This window comes from Primulina eburnea, chromosome 5 (assembly GCF_022965805.1).
Source record: "Primulina eburnea isolate SZY01 chromosome 5, ASM2296580v1, whole genome shotgun sequence".
Lineage (NCBI taxonomy): Eukaryota > Viridiplantae > Streptophyta > Magnoliopsida > Lamiales > Gesneriaceae > Primulina > Primulina eburnea.
In genome coordinates, this window is record NC_133105.1 from 5,048,835 (window position 1) to 5,063,667 (window position 14,833).

A 14,833-nucleotide genomic window follows, 5' to 3' on the forward strand; every position below is an offset into this window, starting at 1 on the left:
TATAGTTTGACCGAATTAAATATAATTAAGACATTTAATTAAGTGTGCTTAAGCACAATTAATCGCATCTATTTATTATTAATTTTTTTTATTTTGAATGTATGTCTTTTTATTTTCAAATAATAAATTAAGTTTACAATTTAAATATTTATTTTTTAATTTATAATTAACCATGTCTGATAATGATTTTAAAAATATTTAGCATTTTTCAATGTTGTCTAATTACAAAAAAAAATAAATATTGTAATTTTGAGATTTTTATGTTTTTATAAATATGAGAATTAATGTATCAGACTTAAATTTATCATATTTATGTATTATTTTATATATTTATTGGTTTGAGATAATTACAATTACATTAAAGATAAAAAACGCTTTTTCACCCTAAAACCTGTGCTAATCTCGCTTAAGCTTGAAAAGCTTGGAGCTCGACATCCGCGCTTCGGGACGTTTCACGTTTTTTAGAACCTTGATATAGACACAAAAAAACATTTTATAAAACAGTACAAGAATAATACATCAGATGGTCAGTCTCTGAAATCCTTCCCCTCCAACATATTAGCACAGTGATTAAGGAATTTACGTTGTATGTATACACATATATTTAAGAGAGTTCTTCGTCTCTACTTATTTTTCACACATATCAGATATATAATTTTATAGCTATTTCACTTTACAGCAAGAACTATACTGCTTTTGCAGTTTAACAATATCCAGAACTATCAAATGGTACTAAAAATTGCTAATATGATAGTGACCTCAGGAAGGCAGTATCCAAGCTCCAATTTATGTCCAGCGCTGGAAATGGATCATTACCACAGCATGGACCGAAATCTCCGCAAAACACGTGGTGGTTTTTGCTTCTCTACTGTAGGGATCACATTCTCCATAAGCTGAAAGAAAGACAATTATTATAAGCTTAAAAAATGAGTGCCTGTTGCATATGAATCCCAAGTGAGAAAACAAAATATCCATATGCAAAAAGCTTACCCTACACCTTAACTTGGATTTTCCTGAGATGGCGGTAAAGCAAGAGAAACTATTTAATGTAGTATTATATCACATTTAAAACATATCTGACAGCCACTCTGAAATTACATGTAAATACAAGAGAGTATATATCTGTTTGTCGTCTAGAATAAATCTCGTGGACCTCAGTAAAAGAAATTATAAGAAAGCATATATATCTCTATCCATATGCTATATTTCTCTATACTATCTTAAATGGGGAGAATAAAGACAAATATGGTAGATTTGATTTGAGCTTCTTTTTTTAACTGCATAATCACCCCTAATCCCCTATTCATATTTTTATACTTATCATTTGACCCTTGGCAATTTCAATTGAAAGATAACTTTGTTACAAAAACAGATTGTAGAAGCATGCAACGCATGCACCAAGGTACTTGTATCTTATGAAATATTTACAGAAGAAAGTCGGTACCTGCTTGAGCCGCTTCATTGTCAGCTTCTCCTGGTATAGGGAAATTCATAAACAAAAATTTCTAAATTTTACACAAAGAAATGAAAAATAAATGCCATTGACGCTAAACATCCCAAGACACATGGTGCTCCAATGACAGAGCCTTGCTACTTTTAAATAACAGAGAGAGATATAAAAGGACAATCACTAACATGAAAATATTCAGCAGTGTGCAAAAGATCAAGGAGATGCAGAAAATAGTATGTTTAATAAGCCTTTTCTAACCAACCTATCTTAAATCCAAGTAACAGTGAACTAAAAAATAGTGAAATGATACACCATGATTCCCTGAAAGAGCATTAAATATAAAAGAAAACTAAAAAAAGTCGATTATCTTCAAATATAGGTTGGGTAATGAACATTCATAATCCCAGGAATGTTTTGATTAGAATCAAGTCCTCGAAGCATATTTACGCATATCAGGAAATACATTTGATCAGGAAACTTACTAGCTCTTTTAAAACAAGTTAACCGGGTACTTTAAAGGGCAAGGATGATCTTTTCACAGTACGTGGATACCAAATAAACGTGGATTGTTCTAAAATTTTAAATAAAAAAGACAAGATGAATCACTCCACCAAGTTAGAGCCTAATATGGTTGACAGTTTTCTTCAGAATAATATCGTAGTACGACATTGTTCGAGATTGATGGCGAGTTATGCCTTTTCACGTGATACTAAATAAGAAATTCTGGCAGATACTCGAGATCCTTAGTGTCGAAGGTTGGTCCTAAAATATGGGGATGTGCAGACTAATGAACTTTGCAGCTTTAGTTTTTCAGCGACCAAATAAAAACTAAGCAAACCACGCTGGACAGTAAATACAGTAGGCAATCATAAATGCGAAGAAAATTAATTTGTTAGCCAAAAAAAAAAAAGAAGAGTTACAGACACAAAAAAACCATCATTATACTCCTCCAGAGGCTGGAAATTTATGCAAGAAAAGCTCGTTGAGTTACCTTTTCTATAAGTAGCCGCTCATTTTCTTCCTCTAGCTTCATTTCCATTAACTCCAATTCAACTTGATAAGCCTGAATATACGCAAAACCCAACACTTCAAAATAATTAAAAAATAAAAACAACACAGAACCCAAATCAATCAAAACGAGCAGCAATCTAAAAGAAGGAAATCCCACCTGCTTCCGCTCTCTTGATCTGGCGGCACTTTCCCTATTCTTAATCATCCTTCTTTGCCTTTGCTGTGCCGACTTTTCCAAGGGCTCCAACAAACTCAGGCTCCGTCTCCCTCTTCCGCTTCCCAACCCCCCAACATCCAATCCTACCCCAATACCTATTCCCACAACTCCAGAATTCTTGTAAGAATAAATTCCCCCGCTCAGCTTCTCCTCCTTAACGGCCACCGTATCCACCGCTTCCTCCTCCTCCTTTGCCGCAGCTTTCACCAAAAAATCCTCCAAAGTCATCATCTCCTTCTTCGGCTGCTGCCCACTCTTTTTCCCATCCACGATCTCTCTCCAAACTTCCTCAGCTGTTTTCCTCACCAACTTCCGCGGTTCCTCTTCTCCATAGCTACTTCGAGACACAGATCCAGCAGCATCCAAAAGAGTGATCTTTGCATTCAACAAAGTACCAGTAAAACTCTCCGCCTCACCAACAGAACGGCGACGGTCTTGATCAGGGCTCGAATTCCTTTCACCATATGCATTTCTCAAAAACCCATCCAATGAAATTAAATTATCGTGAGCATTGCTGGTGCTGTCACTTCTAAGTAGATCTATAGCAACAGAAGTAGAGGAGCACGCGGACAGCTTCCGCTTAAGATCAGATTTCCGAGAAGCCATAAGCTTCGACGACGCCATTTCAATAATCGAACAAACGGAAAATTACATATTTGAGCTTGATCCCAATTTGTTTCCCAAAATCCTCGTCAGCTTAAAATGCATGGCACAGTAGCGGATAAAATTTCTAATGATTGTGTAATTTTGCAGACGACCTAGGGCTTTGCGAATATTTGGGGATTATATGCAGTGAAGGACATTCGGTTTCTTTGAACTGACAGTACGAACAAGATTCTGTTCCTCTAAATTAGAGAAGAAGCTGAGCTGTTTTTTCTCGAGCCCAGCCCAGCTCAGCTCAGCCCATCTTATTGGTGAAGTGGGCTTTAGCTTTGGGCTCACAAATCCAATAGAAGTTTAAAAGGTATAAATATTGGGAACATCCGAACATGTAATTAAAAAATAGGAACCAATGTCTCTTAAGAGAGTATGCGAGTTAATAAAATATATGAGTTTTTGACTATTTTTAAGAGTCCAATTCCTCGTCCTAATACTTTTTCGGACGAAACTGTCACACAAATTTTGTCTAATGTGGTTTTCCTAGATAGCATGATTTATAGGTTACTACGTTAGTCTCGATGATTTATCCAATATACACTGAAAATAGTGGCTGTGAGTTCCATCATAATTAAAAAAATGAAACAAATAGAATGTATATTTTAAAAATCACATACAAAATCTTGCTTAATGAAGTGCTTAATTTTTTTTAAAAAAAAAATACTAATAATAGTTGTCATTTGTTGGGAAAGTCATATTATTTGTATTTTGTCACATTAGATTTGGTAACTTGATGTAAAAATCGATGAACACCTCTCATCTATATGTATGTCAGTATGTGCCCGTGGTTTGATACAGAAATTAAAGTGAAGAATCAAAATCCATCATAATTTTTTTTTATAAAAAGTGTTAAATCTCGATATTTGAGTCACCCCATTTCTAATTTATTTTCTCCTAATTACCTTGAAAAAAAATGAGTATAAGTAATTAGTTATAAAAGTGGCTTAAAGGTTTAAACTAAGCATGCATAATTTGTGAATGAATTAAAGATGAGATATGCATGGATTTTGTAATTGTTAATATCATCAACCCCAAAAAAGAAGCCTCTACGTTAGGACAACGCTTTCGGTAGCTTGTAATAAGAGGTCGAGGGTTTCTTGAATGAAGTAATATTATATACATGTCTGGATATTAAGACTCCACGTGGAAAATAAACGTATAATAATCAAAATGCATGGCAATTATTTACGTGGGTTGTCACGGGATTTGTTGGAAGACTTTTCATTATTTTCTTAGTCATGATCAAGATCCTTACCCAATCCAAAATCTCAGTTTGCAACTGAAGTTTCTATCGTTGTGCAAAAATTTGTGTGAGATAGTTTTATAGGTCGTATTTTGTGAGACAGATCTTTTATTTGAGTCATTATGAAAAAATATTATTTTTTATGCTAAGAATATTATTTTTATTGTGAATATCGGTAAGGTTGACACGTCTTACCGATTAAGATTCGTAAGACCGGCCGTCTCACAAGAGACTTACTCCTATTGTTGATATCATCCTTTGTTATCGTGCTAGGCCTTTTCTTTTGTTGTGCCACATTGTAGGCGATCCGCTAATCGCATATTTGGCTTATCGTCCGAGGCGTCACTAGATTATGTAGATTTTTTGCCATTGTTTTTGAGCTCTTTTGTGAATGGTGACTCTCTACAATAAACTCTAAAATAGGACAACCACTTAACTAAAGTCATGCATATATTGTGCATGAAGAGACAAGGATAGACATAAGCAGCAGCCATTATCCTTGCCAAACATCTTCCACAAGATTCTCTCTCTCTCTCTCTCTTTCAGAACTATACATAAATAGATGAGATGCAGCTTGATATATCCAAAATAGATGACGTGAAATACAAACTTTAAACTGCCCTTTTATCTGGCTTTAAATGTTGGCTGATTTTACAGGCAACTTAGGATATATATAAATTTTGTTTCCAGATGATTATTGTTGCATGATTACGGTTCTTGGTACCTATTTTACTCTTTTCTTCGTTGGAATTGAAGCTGCTTCTTCATATTCTGCAACCAAGATTAATCACACAGGATGTGGCAAAAATTCCAAAATTCAGTGATCGGGATGAAAGGTCAGCTTTTCGGAGTTACATAAAGTTTATTTTTCTTCGATGCTACAAGTTAATGGAGTTCAATTTCTTGATGGCAATAGTTGTTTTAATCGTCCGGATACCTGTATCTTTTTGTGTGCACCCTTCATTTTTGTCTGCTCAAGTATCTTTCCTTATTAACAAACTTCAAATATAAAAGGGAGATTTTGTAGGCTATGATGTTTAATATCTCTTAAATATACATCTGATTGACAATTTATTATCATTTTTTGAAGAAAAGAAGAAAATGAAAGAATCTGGTAGAACACTCAATGTCAACGATGAATATCTTTGTGCGGTAAGAACCAAATCCTACGCTGATTTCTTTTTAAAAGTTCAGTTGATCGTAAACAATCCATCTTCATCACCGGATAGTATCCTCCATGGAGGGCTCACGGAAATCCTTCAACCTGGCCAAGAAACTATTACTCAAGTTCTTGAATCAGACCAGCTTGTTTCGACCAAATCATCAAGTGATCTTAAATCCATTCTGTTAAATTACTTTGATACAAGTGCCCAAGCCTCAAAATTCTGCAGCCAACTTCTCGAAATCTTGAGCGAAATTCGAGCTGATTATAGAATATTCATCAATCAAGTTATGGATTCAATTATTCACTACTCCTCCGAGCAGTTGAGCTTCATAGTATCCGAGCTGCATTCTTGTACTATTCTAAAAAACCCCTTCTCCTATATGAGCAAACAAGATTTTAACCTCATTCATGAGAAACATTCATCTGTTGCACAACATTTGAAGTTTAAGAGGAAAAGGGTAGCAAGAAAAATCAAACTGATTAAATTTTTTAACAAGGCTTCGGGGGCTTGTACAACAGTAGCCTGTGGCTTAGTCGCTGCAGCAGCCATGTTTTTAGTAATACACACTCTCACAGCTTTACTAATGGGGCCTGCTCTCTTGAGCTTGCCTATAAAACCGCTAAAGAAAAAGATCGTAAATTTCCGGTTCTTGAAGTATGGATCTTTGAGAAGAACTTTGGGGCTGCTTGACGTAGCAGCAAAGGGTGCATACATCCTGAACCGGGATTTCGACACGATGAGTCGACTCGTCGGTCGACTTCAAGATGAGATCGAACACAAAAAGAGAATGATTCAGTTCTGTTTGGAGAAGAGGGGAGACAGGCTTTCTTTAGAAGTGTTGAAGGAGCTTAAAAAAAATGAATTGGGATTCAAGAAACAGGTGGAGGAGCTTGAAGAGCACGTGTACCTCTGCCTTGTTACGATCAATCGGGCTAGAGCATTGGTGATCAAGGAAATTTCTCAAGATCATTCAGAAAGTTGATGCCATAGGCATGTATATTGAAAAGCCTTCCAAAATCAATTCTTTGATTTTTTTTTCATATATGTAAATATATATAGTTTATTTTTTATTTATTTTTTTAGGGTTATTCTTTAATATTTACAGATGTGAAAAAATGTGATTTATTTTCTACCTTGCTAGGAAATTTATTGTTTGTTACGTTGACTTTGAACGTGTATAATAATTATAATTCAGTAAATAATATTTTTGATACACAGATTATTAAAAAATTGACAAATTGATACATAAACTATTGTAAATAATTTAATTGATACATGATTCAACTAAAAAATCAATTTTGCATTTAATTTTAAATTACTTTTAAGTACAATTAATTCTATTAAATTCAATTAGATATACATTTTATTTTTCACTATTATTTTATTGATTAAGATTATAAAAAAATTTAAATTATATTATGTTAAATAAGGATCATACTCTGTATACAAAATGTTATAATTATTAACTATTCAATTATATTTTTTTTTTCAAAATATTTATAAGTATATAATAAAATGATATTTTTTTCTCAATCTATATTATAATATTATGATTACATATCAATAAAAGTAAAACTCGATAAATAAATCATATATACAACTAAAAACATTTTAATATATTGATAAAATTAATTATAATAAATAAGTATATTTTTTATATTTGAATTAAAGTACAAGTCGAATAACTAAGAAACTTACACAAAATTCTTAAATCAAATATTGACCCTTTTGAATAGTTGAAATCACACAAATATTGGGATAACAAGTGAGATTCATCTGTTATACTGTCGGTGTTCCAAATTCATTCATCACATCAATTCGTTCTTTTTTCAGGAGATTTTTTTTTTTGGTATGGTTTACAACTTTCACGTTGAACATTTTTTTTTTTTTTTGAGTGAATCTCATGTGAGACCGTCTCATGGATTCTAATCTGTGAGACGGGTCAACCCTACTCATATTCACAATAAAAAGTAATATTCTTAGCATAAAAAATAATGTTTTTTCATGAATGATCCAAATAAGAAATCCGTATCACAAATTCACGTTGAATACTTTTTCGATTTTTCAACGGATCAATATCAAATTTTAAAAAACTAAAATGATGACTAGAGTTGTTTAGATCGCAATATCTCCATTCTCCAAAAATATATTAATTTTGTTATATTTCATTTGTATACATGATGTATTATTGGCTTATAATTTTATTAATATATAACTATTATGTTATAATATTGATAAATAAATAAAAGTATTTTATTATATATTTATAAATATGTTATTTATATGTACCAAAATTTTAGATACATTATCGGTATATTATTTAAAGTAGGTCTCATATTAGACCGTCTCAGGATCTTAATCTGTGAGACGGGTCAACCTTACTCACATTCACAATAAAAAATAATACTCTTAGCATAAATAGTAATACTTTTTCATATATGACCCAAATAAGAGATCCGTCTCACAAATACGACCCGTGAGACCGTCTCACACAAATTTTTACCTTTTATTTATATGTAACGAGATTTTTGATAGATTATCAATATAAATTTTTTTTTTACCGTAATTACCGATATCGCACAATATATACATCCACATTTCCATATTTATTGTAATATATCCACGTGGATATGTGATAGGATGGCTAGTTCAAGTCAGTACTCCTAAATAACACAAGAAAAGAAGAAGAAGAAATAAGTAAAGGGAGGAGACGGCAATCAAGAGAATTCATTGTATATGGCTTACTTCTCTCTTTTTAGTTTGGGGATGGAGAGCTTTGTCTCATTTAGACAAATATTGTGAGATTTATGAATAATCAAATGAAGAATATAAATTGCAAGTTTTTAGCATGCATGATCGATGCATGTTGTGTCTGTAAAATCTTTCTTTTTGTTATGACCGAAAGAAAAAGGACAAGGCAGGAAATTAATAACAATATATATAGTGAATGATGAGAGAGCTGTGGTTACTCTTATTCGAATTTCGGTGCGTCGCAGCGCCTATTGGGATCATGGGGCTTGTCGTCTGCAGAAACCCACACCTCTCCTCCACCGGCGCACCCTAAGGCCTCTGTATTTCGAAGTTATCTTCTGTTACGGCACATTTTTGAGTTACTACTACGTTTTCATAGGGTACTTTGACACAAAATTAAAGTGTAATTTAAATGAATAATGAAAAATAGTGTGTAAAGGTATGAAATTTGCGTGTGTGAAATATATATACTAAAAAATATATATAATATAATAGGGCTGGTACAGAGAATTGTTGCAAAGCACCGATATTCTTCCATCGAATCGCCGAATGTATAATGCGTCCGGCACTACTCCGTCAGCTTAGTATCGGCGGCCTGGGCCTCACTGCAATTTCATATGTGGGCATAGATTACCTACGCCACCTATCGCCGCCCTGGCACGAGCGGCTGCAGCCCGTTCTTTGGGCCGCGTTTGCTATTGCCGCCGTTATGCGCGTCGTGGTTTACAAGCACTGGTCTTTGGAGCTACGCGCCGCCATTCCCTTTATCCTCTCGATGATTCTTATGCTCTCAGCTCTTCTCTTTGAAGCTATTTCTGTTCGATCTGTTACAGCTGTTCTTGGGCTCGAATGGCATAAGTATGTCTACCAAAAGAAGATTATAAATTTGAGTTTGTCTGTGGAAAGCCCTAGGACTTCAGCTATTTTTCTTGCCATTTTCTATGTTTTGGGAAAAGGCTCTTTGAATTTTATGGTTTATTTGGTTGCTGCATACTGTTGCGACTTTCTCACCATGACTGTGATCCGTGTGATTTTTTTTTTTAAAAGTTCAAAATTTTACCTTTAAGCTTTTGATTGAGTTTTGGGATCTTAAAATGTAAGTGACGTGAATGGAACAATTTTAATTGTGTTTCGTCATATTACCTTTTTATTCTAGATGTGGGTGTAGTTGGTGTTTTCAAAAGGGGTTTGTTATATATGGTTAGTGGTTTATGTCTGCACTGAGATCCCACAGTTAGATTTTGAGAGTGCATTAAATGTAAAACTTCCATTTTTCAGCTCGGAGTTTTTAATGTTGCTTCAAAAAACCTTCTTTTCTATGGCTTTTTATCTTGGATTTGTGGTTTCATTAGTTTATATTAAGTTCTGGAGAATATTGTGTGACCGTAGGAAGCAATATATCCCCTAATCAAGACTCTACATTTTAGATCACACATAAAATGGGTAAACTATGTCTCCTTAAACTTTGTTCAAATATAGCACGAAATGATTATGAAAATTGATTGTATAACGGGCTTCCTAATTTTTGATAGTGCTTAGGCACCTCTTCCTGATGTCGGCCAGTGGTTGTTTCTTGCATTGAATGACAAACTGCCGCCAATGTTGGTTGATATTTTGAGAGCTCGTATCATTGGATTGCACCATTTCTTGATGTTGTTTATAATGCTTGCATTCTCGGTATTATTTAACTCCATCGAAGCGCCTGGTCTAGGCCTAGGTGCAAGATACATGTTCACCATGGGTATTGGGCGGCTTCTTCGGGCGATAGCTTTTGTGTCTACAATATTGCCTTCACCGCGCCCGTGGTGTGCCTCTGCTAGGTTTAAAGTCGCTCCACAACCTCATCGGTGGGCTGAGAAGTATTATACTCCATATGCTACAGATTCTAATGCTATACGACACATCATTCAATATGATTTCGCTTATGGTATCTCATCTTTATTATTCTCTTCAGGATCATATGTACTCTACTGTTTCGGAAACTTGTTTATACGTCCTGAATCTTTAGTTCATCCAGTCTACGGTCCACCATCATAGGTGCCCTACAATTTGGTCTTCTTCACGTTCTTTTGTGTAGTTTGGAGTGACAGCAAATATGGTTTTGTTTGCATATTGATAATTTCAGTCCCAAGTATATTGAATGAACCAAGTTCACCCTCATGAGAGTGAGGTTTATAATAATTTGTTCTTAATTGGAATGTTTAGTAACAGTTTCGTAGTTTGTATGACATTTTTCTGGTTCTTTAATAAGAAATTTTTTAAGTGTTTTGCATTACATGATTTGGTTTTAAGGATGGAGCATCTACTAGAAAAATAGGTCAGTAGTATAGGAATGAGAGTCTGCCATTATAGCAAAAATGATAGCTAATGGTGTACGTAATTCGAAAATTTCAACACTTCGTGGAAATCTGGATAATTCTGTCCATCCTACTTCCCAGCTGTTGCAGGAGAGCATGGCCAGGATTTCCAACCTCAGTGGGGGTCGATGAACTTTCTTGCTGATTTTCTTCGCCCTACAGCTTCTGAGGCATCTTCGTCATGGCTCAATCTTTGGCAAAAAAGCTGGAGGTGGATGCAACGACCTACTATACAGTGGCCATATGCTTGTTGCAGTCTTGACAGCTATGGCCTGGACAGTACGTATACAAACCGATAGCTTTCACTGAAAAGCCCCAGAATTTGTGTGAATTTTCATTATTGATCAATCCCCTTCGCCTCGTTTCTTGAAAAATTATCGCAGGAAGCTTTGGAGGGTTCAGCTCAACACTTATCTGGATCCTCGTGTTACATAGTGCCCAACGAGAAATCCGGGAGCGCCACCATTACAGTGTGGATTGTATCGTAGCCATCTACATGGGCATATTTTTGTGGAAAATAACCAGTTTTTTCTGGCCGACGAAGAACACTGCTAGAGATAGGAGGCTAAACAAACTCGCGGAAATACAGAACAGATTGCCACAAGCGGCCAAAGACTCGGATATGGATGAAGTGAGGGAACTTCTTAAAGAGGTAGAGTTGAGCAGCCAAGTTAGCCGGAAACCGAAAAGCAAGGCTATGTGGCTGTTTTCGGGTGCAACCATTTTCTTCACGCTTGTAATAGTATTTCTTGGCTTCACATTGACAAGTGATGGCTGATTTGGTTTGTCCATTCGATTTTACCAAGAGATGAGAGGTTTCCGGTTTGTATGTCATTTTCTACTATTTTCGAACTTTTCTATAAACCGATGCAAGTATTGTACTGACCTCTTTACTATAAAAGCATTAGCTTTCCGCTTCCTTGAAATCCCAAGTTTTTTTTGTAACTAAAACACAAATTTATGTTTTCATTTTTCGGATAAAAATTTCATCCTTACCAGCAAATTTCAAGTTTTATCCATTTGCGAATCTATTTCTTTTCCTGTTTTTTTATCAACACATATTTATTACTTTAATCTAGGATACAGGTGTAAACTGACGGTGCCTTGCCTTAACGAGCACTCCAGGTTTGGTTGCTTCACAAGGCTGATTGCTTTATCGTTTTGAAGTTAAGCTTTTTGTTTGTCTACATTTAAAATATATATATATATTCTCTCTACTTTTCGAATTAATACTCCATTTTTCCTGAAAAAAATTTACTCCTTCTCGCGGAATCACCACTTTTATTCAAATTCTAAGCTTCCCAGAAATATTTAGTAATTATATCTTACATTAGCTTAATACAATATATCTTTAAAAAATTATAAATATCTAATACAATTTTTTTTGAAATTTATTCAAGTTTTTAGTATAGTTATTTTTCGTAATTATTAAAGCACCAAGTTTGTTCCATCCCGGTATCCCATTTCCCACACGCCAAAGTCGTATTCCCCTCTATATATTTCCAATTCACACGCTTTTCATATTAAGTCCTCTTTCTCGGTGATACTGAAATAGCAGTTTAGCTCTCCCGACTCGACTCTTCATATATATTTCCATAGAGAGCGCCGGAAATGGCCGTTTCAGTCTCGCCCGCAGTAACCAGAACCGCGGTTAAATCGCCGCAGTATGCTACATCGGCGAATGTGAAGCTTCCGCTATTCTCTTCTCTTCAATTTCCAAAGGAGCTCCGTATGTTGAATGATCGGAGCAAGCCCCTGAAATATGAATCTAGAACCCGAAGCCTCACGCTGGTATATGTTAAAGAACAAATTTTGGACCTTTTTTTTATTTAATTTGCTTTGGGTTTTGGTTAGAAATTCATTTGAAGGTCTTTTGGAATTTATTTTTATTATGGGCTGATGGCACCTTTCATTTTCTTTCTTTGCTTTTATGTGATGGATTCTTAGTTCGAAAAAAACTTTATGTTGTACGAATGGATTGCGCTGTGCGTGATGTTAGGTGGAATTCTTTCTTATGTTGTTCGTGTTGTTCCTTGATTTCCCTGAAATTGAGAACGCTGTGATTTTCCTGGAGATGAGAGCCATTTTTATTTCTTGATATTTCAGTTAAAGAGAGATTCTGAAAATGCAAAATGTTGTGTTCTTTTTTAAAAAAAAATGGATTTCTTATGATGCAGTTGGATTAAATTAGGTTGATTTTTCTCTCAACATCGATGTAGATAATGTTGAATTATAATGCTAAGACTTCATATTCTTTCGAGTCAAGTGACTCGTGAAAGTAAAGTAGCTGATTGATTCACAAGCCATAAAGGTCGTGAAAAACAATAAAGAGGAACATTGCACTTTGTTGTAGTTTACAAGGATGAGGCTTGTACTTCTATTTATAGGAAATTGTGGGCATGAAGCATTTTAAAGCAGTCTTTATTTTTCATCCAAAAGAAAGGAAACCTGAAGATAATCCAGGAAAAATAAAGTTCTGTACACGAATAGTTGACGGTAACTAGGTTGTTTATCTTTGTCATTTCTTTGAGCTATCCTAGCTTCATTTGTCTCCATACTTTGATGTAGAAAAGGTTGGATTTAAAAATCTTGGATATTTAACAGTTTTGAGTGTTATTGCATCAGGTTGCATCAAAGAAGGAGATATTTTCTTCTTTTGACGAGTTGTTGGAAAAATCTGATAAACCAGTGTTCGTCGATTTCTATGCAACTTGGTATGTCTCTTTCGCTTCTTTCATCTCTTGTAGTTTCTCTATCAGACAGCCATTGCCCCGATTACCTGTTTTGGTTTTTACGGTTATTCATTATGATAGCAAAACGATCAAGTTTCAACCACAAATCACCATGCTAGAATACTAGGAATACTGTGCTCAACTCGTGTAGTTAGTACGGATGCTGACTGCTGTCAACTTCTTACTTAAATTTATATCGAGCTTGATTCAGTTTTTGATCTTTCTAGGTGTGGTCCTTGCCAGTTCATGGTTCCCGTTCTGGAAGAAGTGAGCTCTTTAATGAAAGATAAGATCCAAGTGGTGAAAATCGATACCGAAAAGTATCCCACAATTGCAAACGAGTACAAAATTGAGGCTTTACCAACTTTCATTTTGTTTATGGATGGGAAACCATGTGATCGATTTGTAAGTGTTATTTTCATTTCATTGAACTTCTTGAATGCTTGCTTAGCATCTACAAAGTTGGTGCTATCTTTAAATATTAACTACCGCGCTTGAGAAAACCTGAGTTGCGAAATAGTGTGAGATGGCTAGAAACAAGAAACGTATGCTGTTCACATTAATGATTTAATATCTGATACCTTTTTTAGGAACTGTTTTCAATTAAATCCATTATTATAAAATATATTTATATATGTCAAATTTCAGGAGGGTGCGATGGCTGCGCAGAAGCTCATTGAACGCATCGAGACTTCACTCCAAGTCAAGCAGTAGTGGCAAAGGTGAGATCTAGTGCATATAAATAGTAGTCAAACAAACACACACACACGCGCACAAGAAAATGGTATGGCTTCAAGTGAGTTACCTCTACTGCTATGGATATGTTTTTATTTTGCAACTCAATTACAGAAGCATTCTCCTTATTGTTGGATCGGCTGATGGACGACCACCAAAATTTGTTGCAACAGCATTACAAATTCATTGCTGTGTCAAATTTTTAGTTGGTTTCTTTCTTCCTCCCTGGTTATGCAATGGGATGTGTGTATTTGTACACAGAAACTTTTTTATATCCATAAGAAAACCATCAGATATTCCAAGTTATTTTCTTCATTCCTTACACTTGACTTATCAGAAATCCGGAAAATTGTATTGATGTGATTTCAGCTACAGATTTTATATAATTTATTAAACTCGGAACGTACAATACGACTGCATATGGACTCATAACATGACTAAATTTGGAAAACACGATTTAATCTTTTTATTGGTGTGGCAAATTTATAAATACAATGAAATTGAAAAAAAAAAA

The 14,833-nt window shown here is 34.7% G+C and overlaps 4 protein-coding genes and 1 long non-coding RNA gene across 7 annotated transcripts; 4 read left to right on the forward strand and 1 right to left on the reverse strand.

Moving 5' to 3' along the window:
• Window positions 1-487: 487 nt before the first annotated feature.
• LOC140832598 (G-box-binding factor 4-like) lies at window positions 488-3,505 on the reverse strand. Its single transcript, XM_073196696.1, has 4 exons — window positions 2,619-3,505; window positions 2,442-2,513; window positions 1,445-1,474; window positions 488-893 (listed from the first exon to the last, which is right to left on the reverse strand). The coding sequence occupies exons 1-4, from the start codon at window positions 3,300-3,302 to the stop codon at window positions 813-815; spliced, it is 867 nt and encodes a 288-aa protein (XP_073052797.1). The 5' UTR covers window positions 3,303-3,505; the 3' UTR covers window positions 488-812.
• LOC140832599 (uncharacterized) lies at window positions 1,481-2,363 on the forward strand. Its single transcript, XR_012118139.1, has 2 exons — window positions 1,481-2,080; window positions 2,169-2,363. It is a non-coding gene; the product is annotated as an uncharacterized lncRNA (long non-coding RNA).
• Window positions 3,506-4,910: 1,405 nt separating the features above from the next.
• LOC140831660 (UPF0496 protein At1g20180-like) lies at window positions 4,911-6,816 on the forward strand. The gene is made up of 2 exons (XM_073195404.1): window positions 4,911-5,414; window positions 5,669-6,816. Exons 1-2 carry the CDS (start codon window positions 5,375-5,377, stop codon window positions 6,724-6,726), a joined length of 1,098 nt encoding a protein of 365 aa, XP_073051505.1. The 5' UTR covers window positions 4,911-5,374; the 3' UTR covers window positions 6,727-6,816.
• Window positions 6,817-8,896: 2,080 nt separating this feature from the next.
• Window positions 8,897-11,778, forward strand: LOC140832600 (protein PHLOEM UNLOADING MODULATOR-like). Of its 2 annotated transcripts, XM_073196699.1 has the most exons (5): window positions 8,897-9,353; window positions 9,885-9,938; window positions 10,028-10,422; window positions 10,934-11,131; window positions 11,236-11,778. In XM_073196699.1, the coding sequence occupies exons 3-5, from the start codon at window positions 10,095-10,097 to the stop codon at window positions 11,628-11,630; spliced, it is 921 nt and encodes a 306-aa protein (XP_073052800.1). In that variant the 5' UTR covers window positions 8,897-9,353; window positions 9,885-9,938; window positions 10,028-10,094; the 3' UTR covers window positions 11,631-11,778. The 2 variants fall into 2 exon arrangements, with proteins under 2 accessions (XP_073052800.1, XP_073052799.1); XM_073196698.1 differs by lacking the exon at window positions 9,885-9,938 and having other exon boundaries at window positions 8,898-9,353.
• Window positions 11,779-12,319: 541 nt separating this feature from the next.
• LOC140832601 (uncharacterized) lies at window positions 12,320-14,728 on the forward strand. Of its 2 annotated transcripts, XM_073196700.1 has the most exons (5): window positions 12,321-12,643; window positions 13,478-13,566; window positions 13,812-13,989; window positions 14,233-14,306; window positions 14,434-14,728. In XM_073196700.1, the coding sequence occupies exons 1-4, from the start codon at window positions 12,464-12,466 to the stop codon at window positions 14,296-14,298; spliced, it is 513 nt and encodes a 170-aa protein (XP_073052801.1). In that variant the 5' UTR covers window positions 12,321-12,463; the 3' UTR covers window positions 14,299-14,306; window positions 14,434-14,728. The 2 variants fall into 2 exon arrangements, with proteins under 2 accessions (XP_073052802.1, XP_073052801.1); XM_073196701.1 differs by having other exon boundaries at window positions 12,320-12,643; window positions 14,233-14,728.
• Window positions 14,729-14,833: the final 105 nt, after the last annotated feature.

Bases quoted from the DNA above. Each gene is read 5' to 3' on its own strand.
- LOC140831660 (XM_073195404.1), top strand. From the start codon at position 5,375: ATGTGGCAAAAATTCCAAAATTCAGTGATCGGGATGAAAG. The intron at 5,415-5,668 runs GTCAGCTTTTCG...CATTTTTTGAAG, and splicing joins TTCAGTGATCGGGATGAAAG to AAAAGAAGAAAATGAAAGAA.
- LOC140832600 (XM_073196699.1), top strand. From the start codon at position 10,095: ATGTTGGTTGATATTTTGAGAGCTCGTATCATTGGATTGCACCATTTC. The intron at 10,423-10,933 runs GTATCTCATCTT...CCTACTTCCCAG, and splicing joins TCAATATGATTTCGCTTATG to CTGTTGCAGGAGAGCATGGC. The intron at 11,132-11,235 runs GTACGTATACAA...AAATTATCGCAG, and splicing joins TGACAGCTATGGCCTGGACA to GAAGCTTTGGAGGGTTCAGC.
- LOC140832598 (XM_073196696.1), bottom strand. From the start codon at position 3,302: ATGGCGTCGTCGAAGCTTATGGCTTCTCGGAAATCTGATCTTAAGCGG. The intron at 1,475-2,441 runs GTAACTCAACGA...TCCCTATACCAG, and splicing joins AGCGGCTACTTATAGAAAAG to GAGAAGCTGACAATGAAGCG. The intron at 894-1,444 runs GTACCGACTTTC...TCTTTCTTTCAG, and splicing joins CAATGAAGCGGCTCAAGCAG to CTTATGGAGAATGTGATCCC.
- LOC140832601 (XM_073196701.1), top strand. From the start codon at position 12,464: ATGGCCGTTTCAGTCTCGCCCGCAGTAACCAGAACCGCGGTTAAATCG. The intron at 12,644-13,477 runs GTATATGTTAAA...TTATTGCATCAG, and splicing joins GAACCCGAAGCCTCACGCTG to GTTGCATCAAAGAAGGAGAT. The intron at 13,567-13,811 runs GTATGTCTCTTT...TGATCTTTCTAG, and splicing joins GTCGATTTCTATGCAACTTG to GTGTGGTCCTTGCCAGTTCA.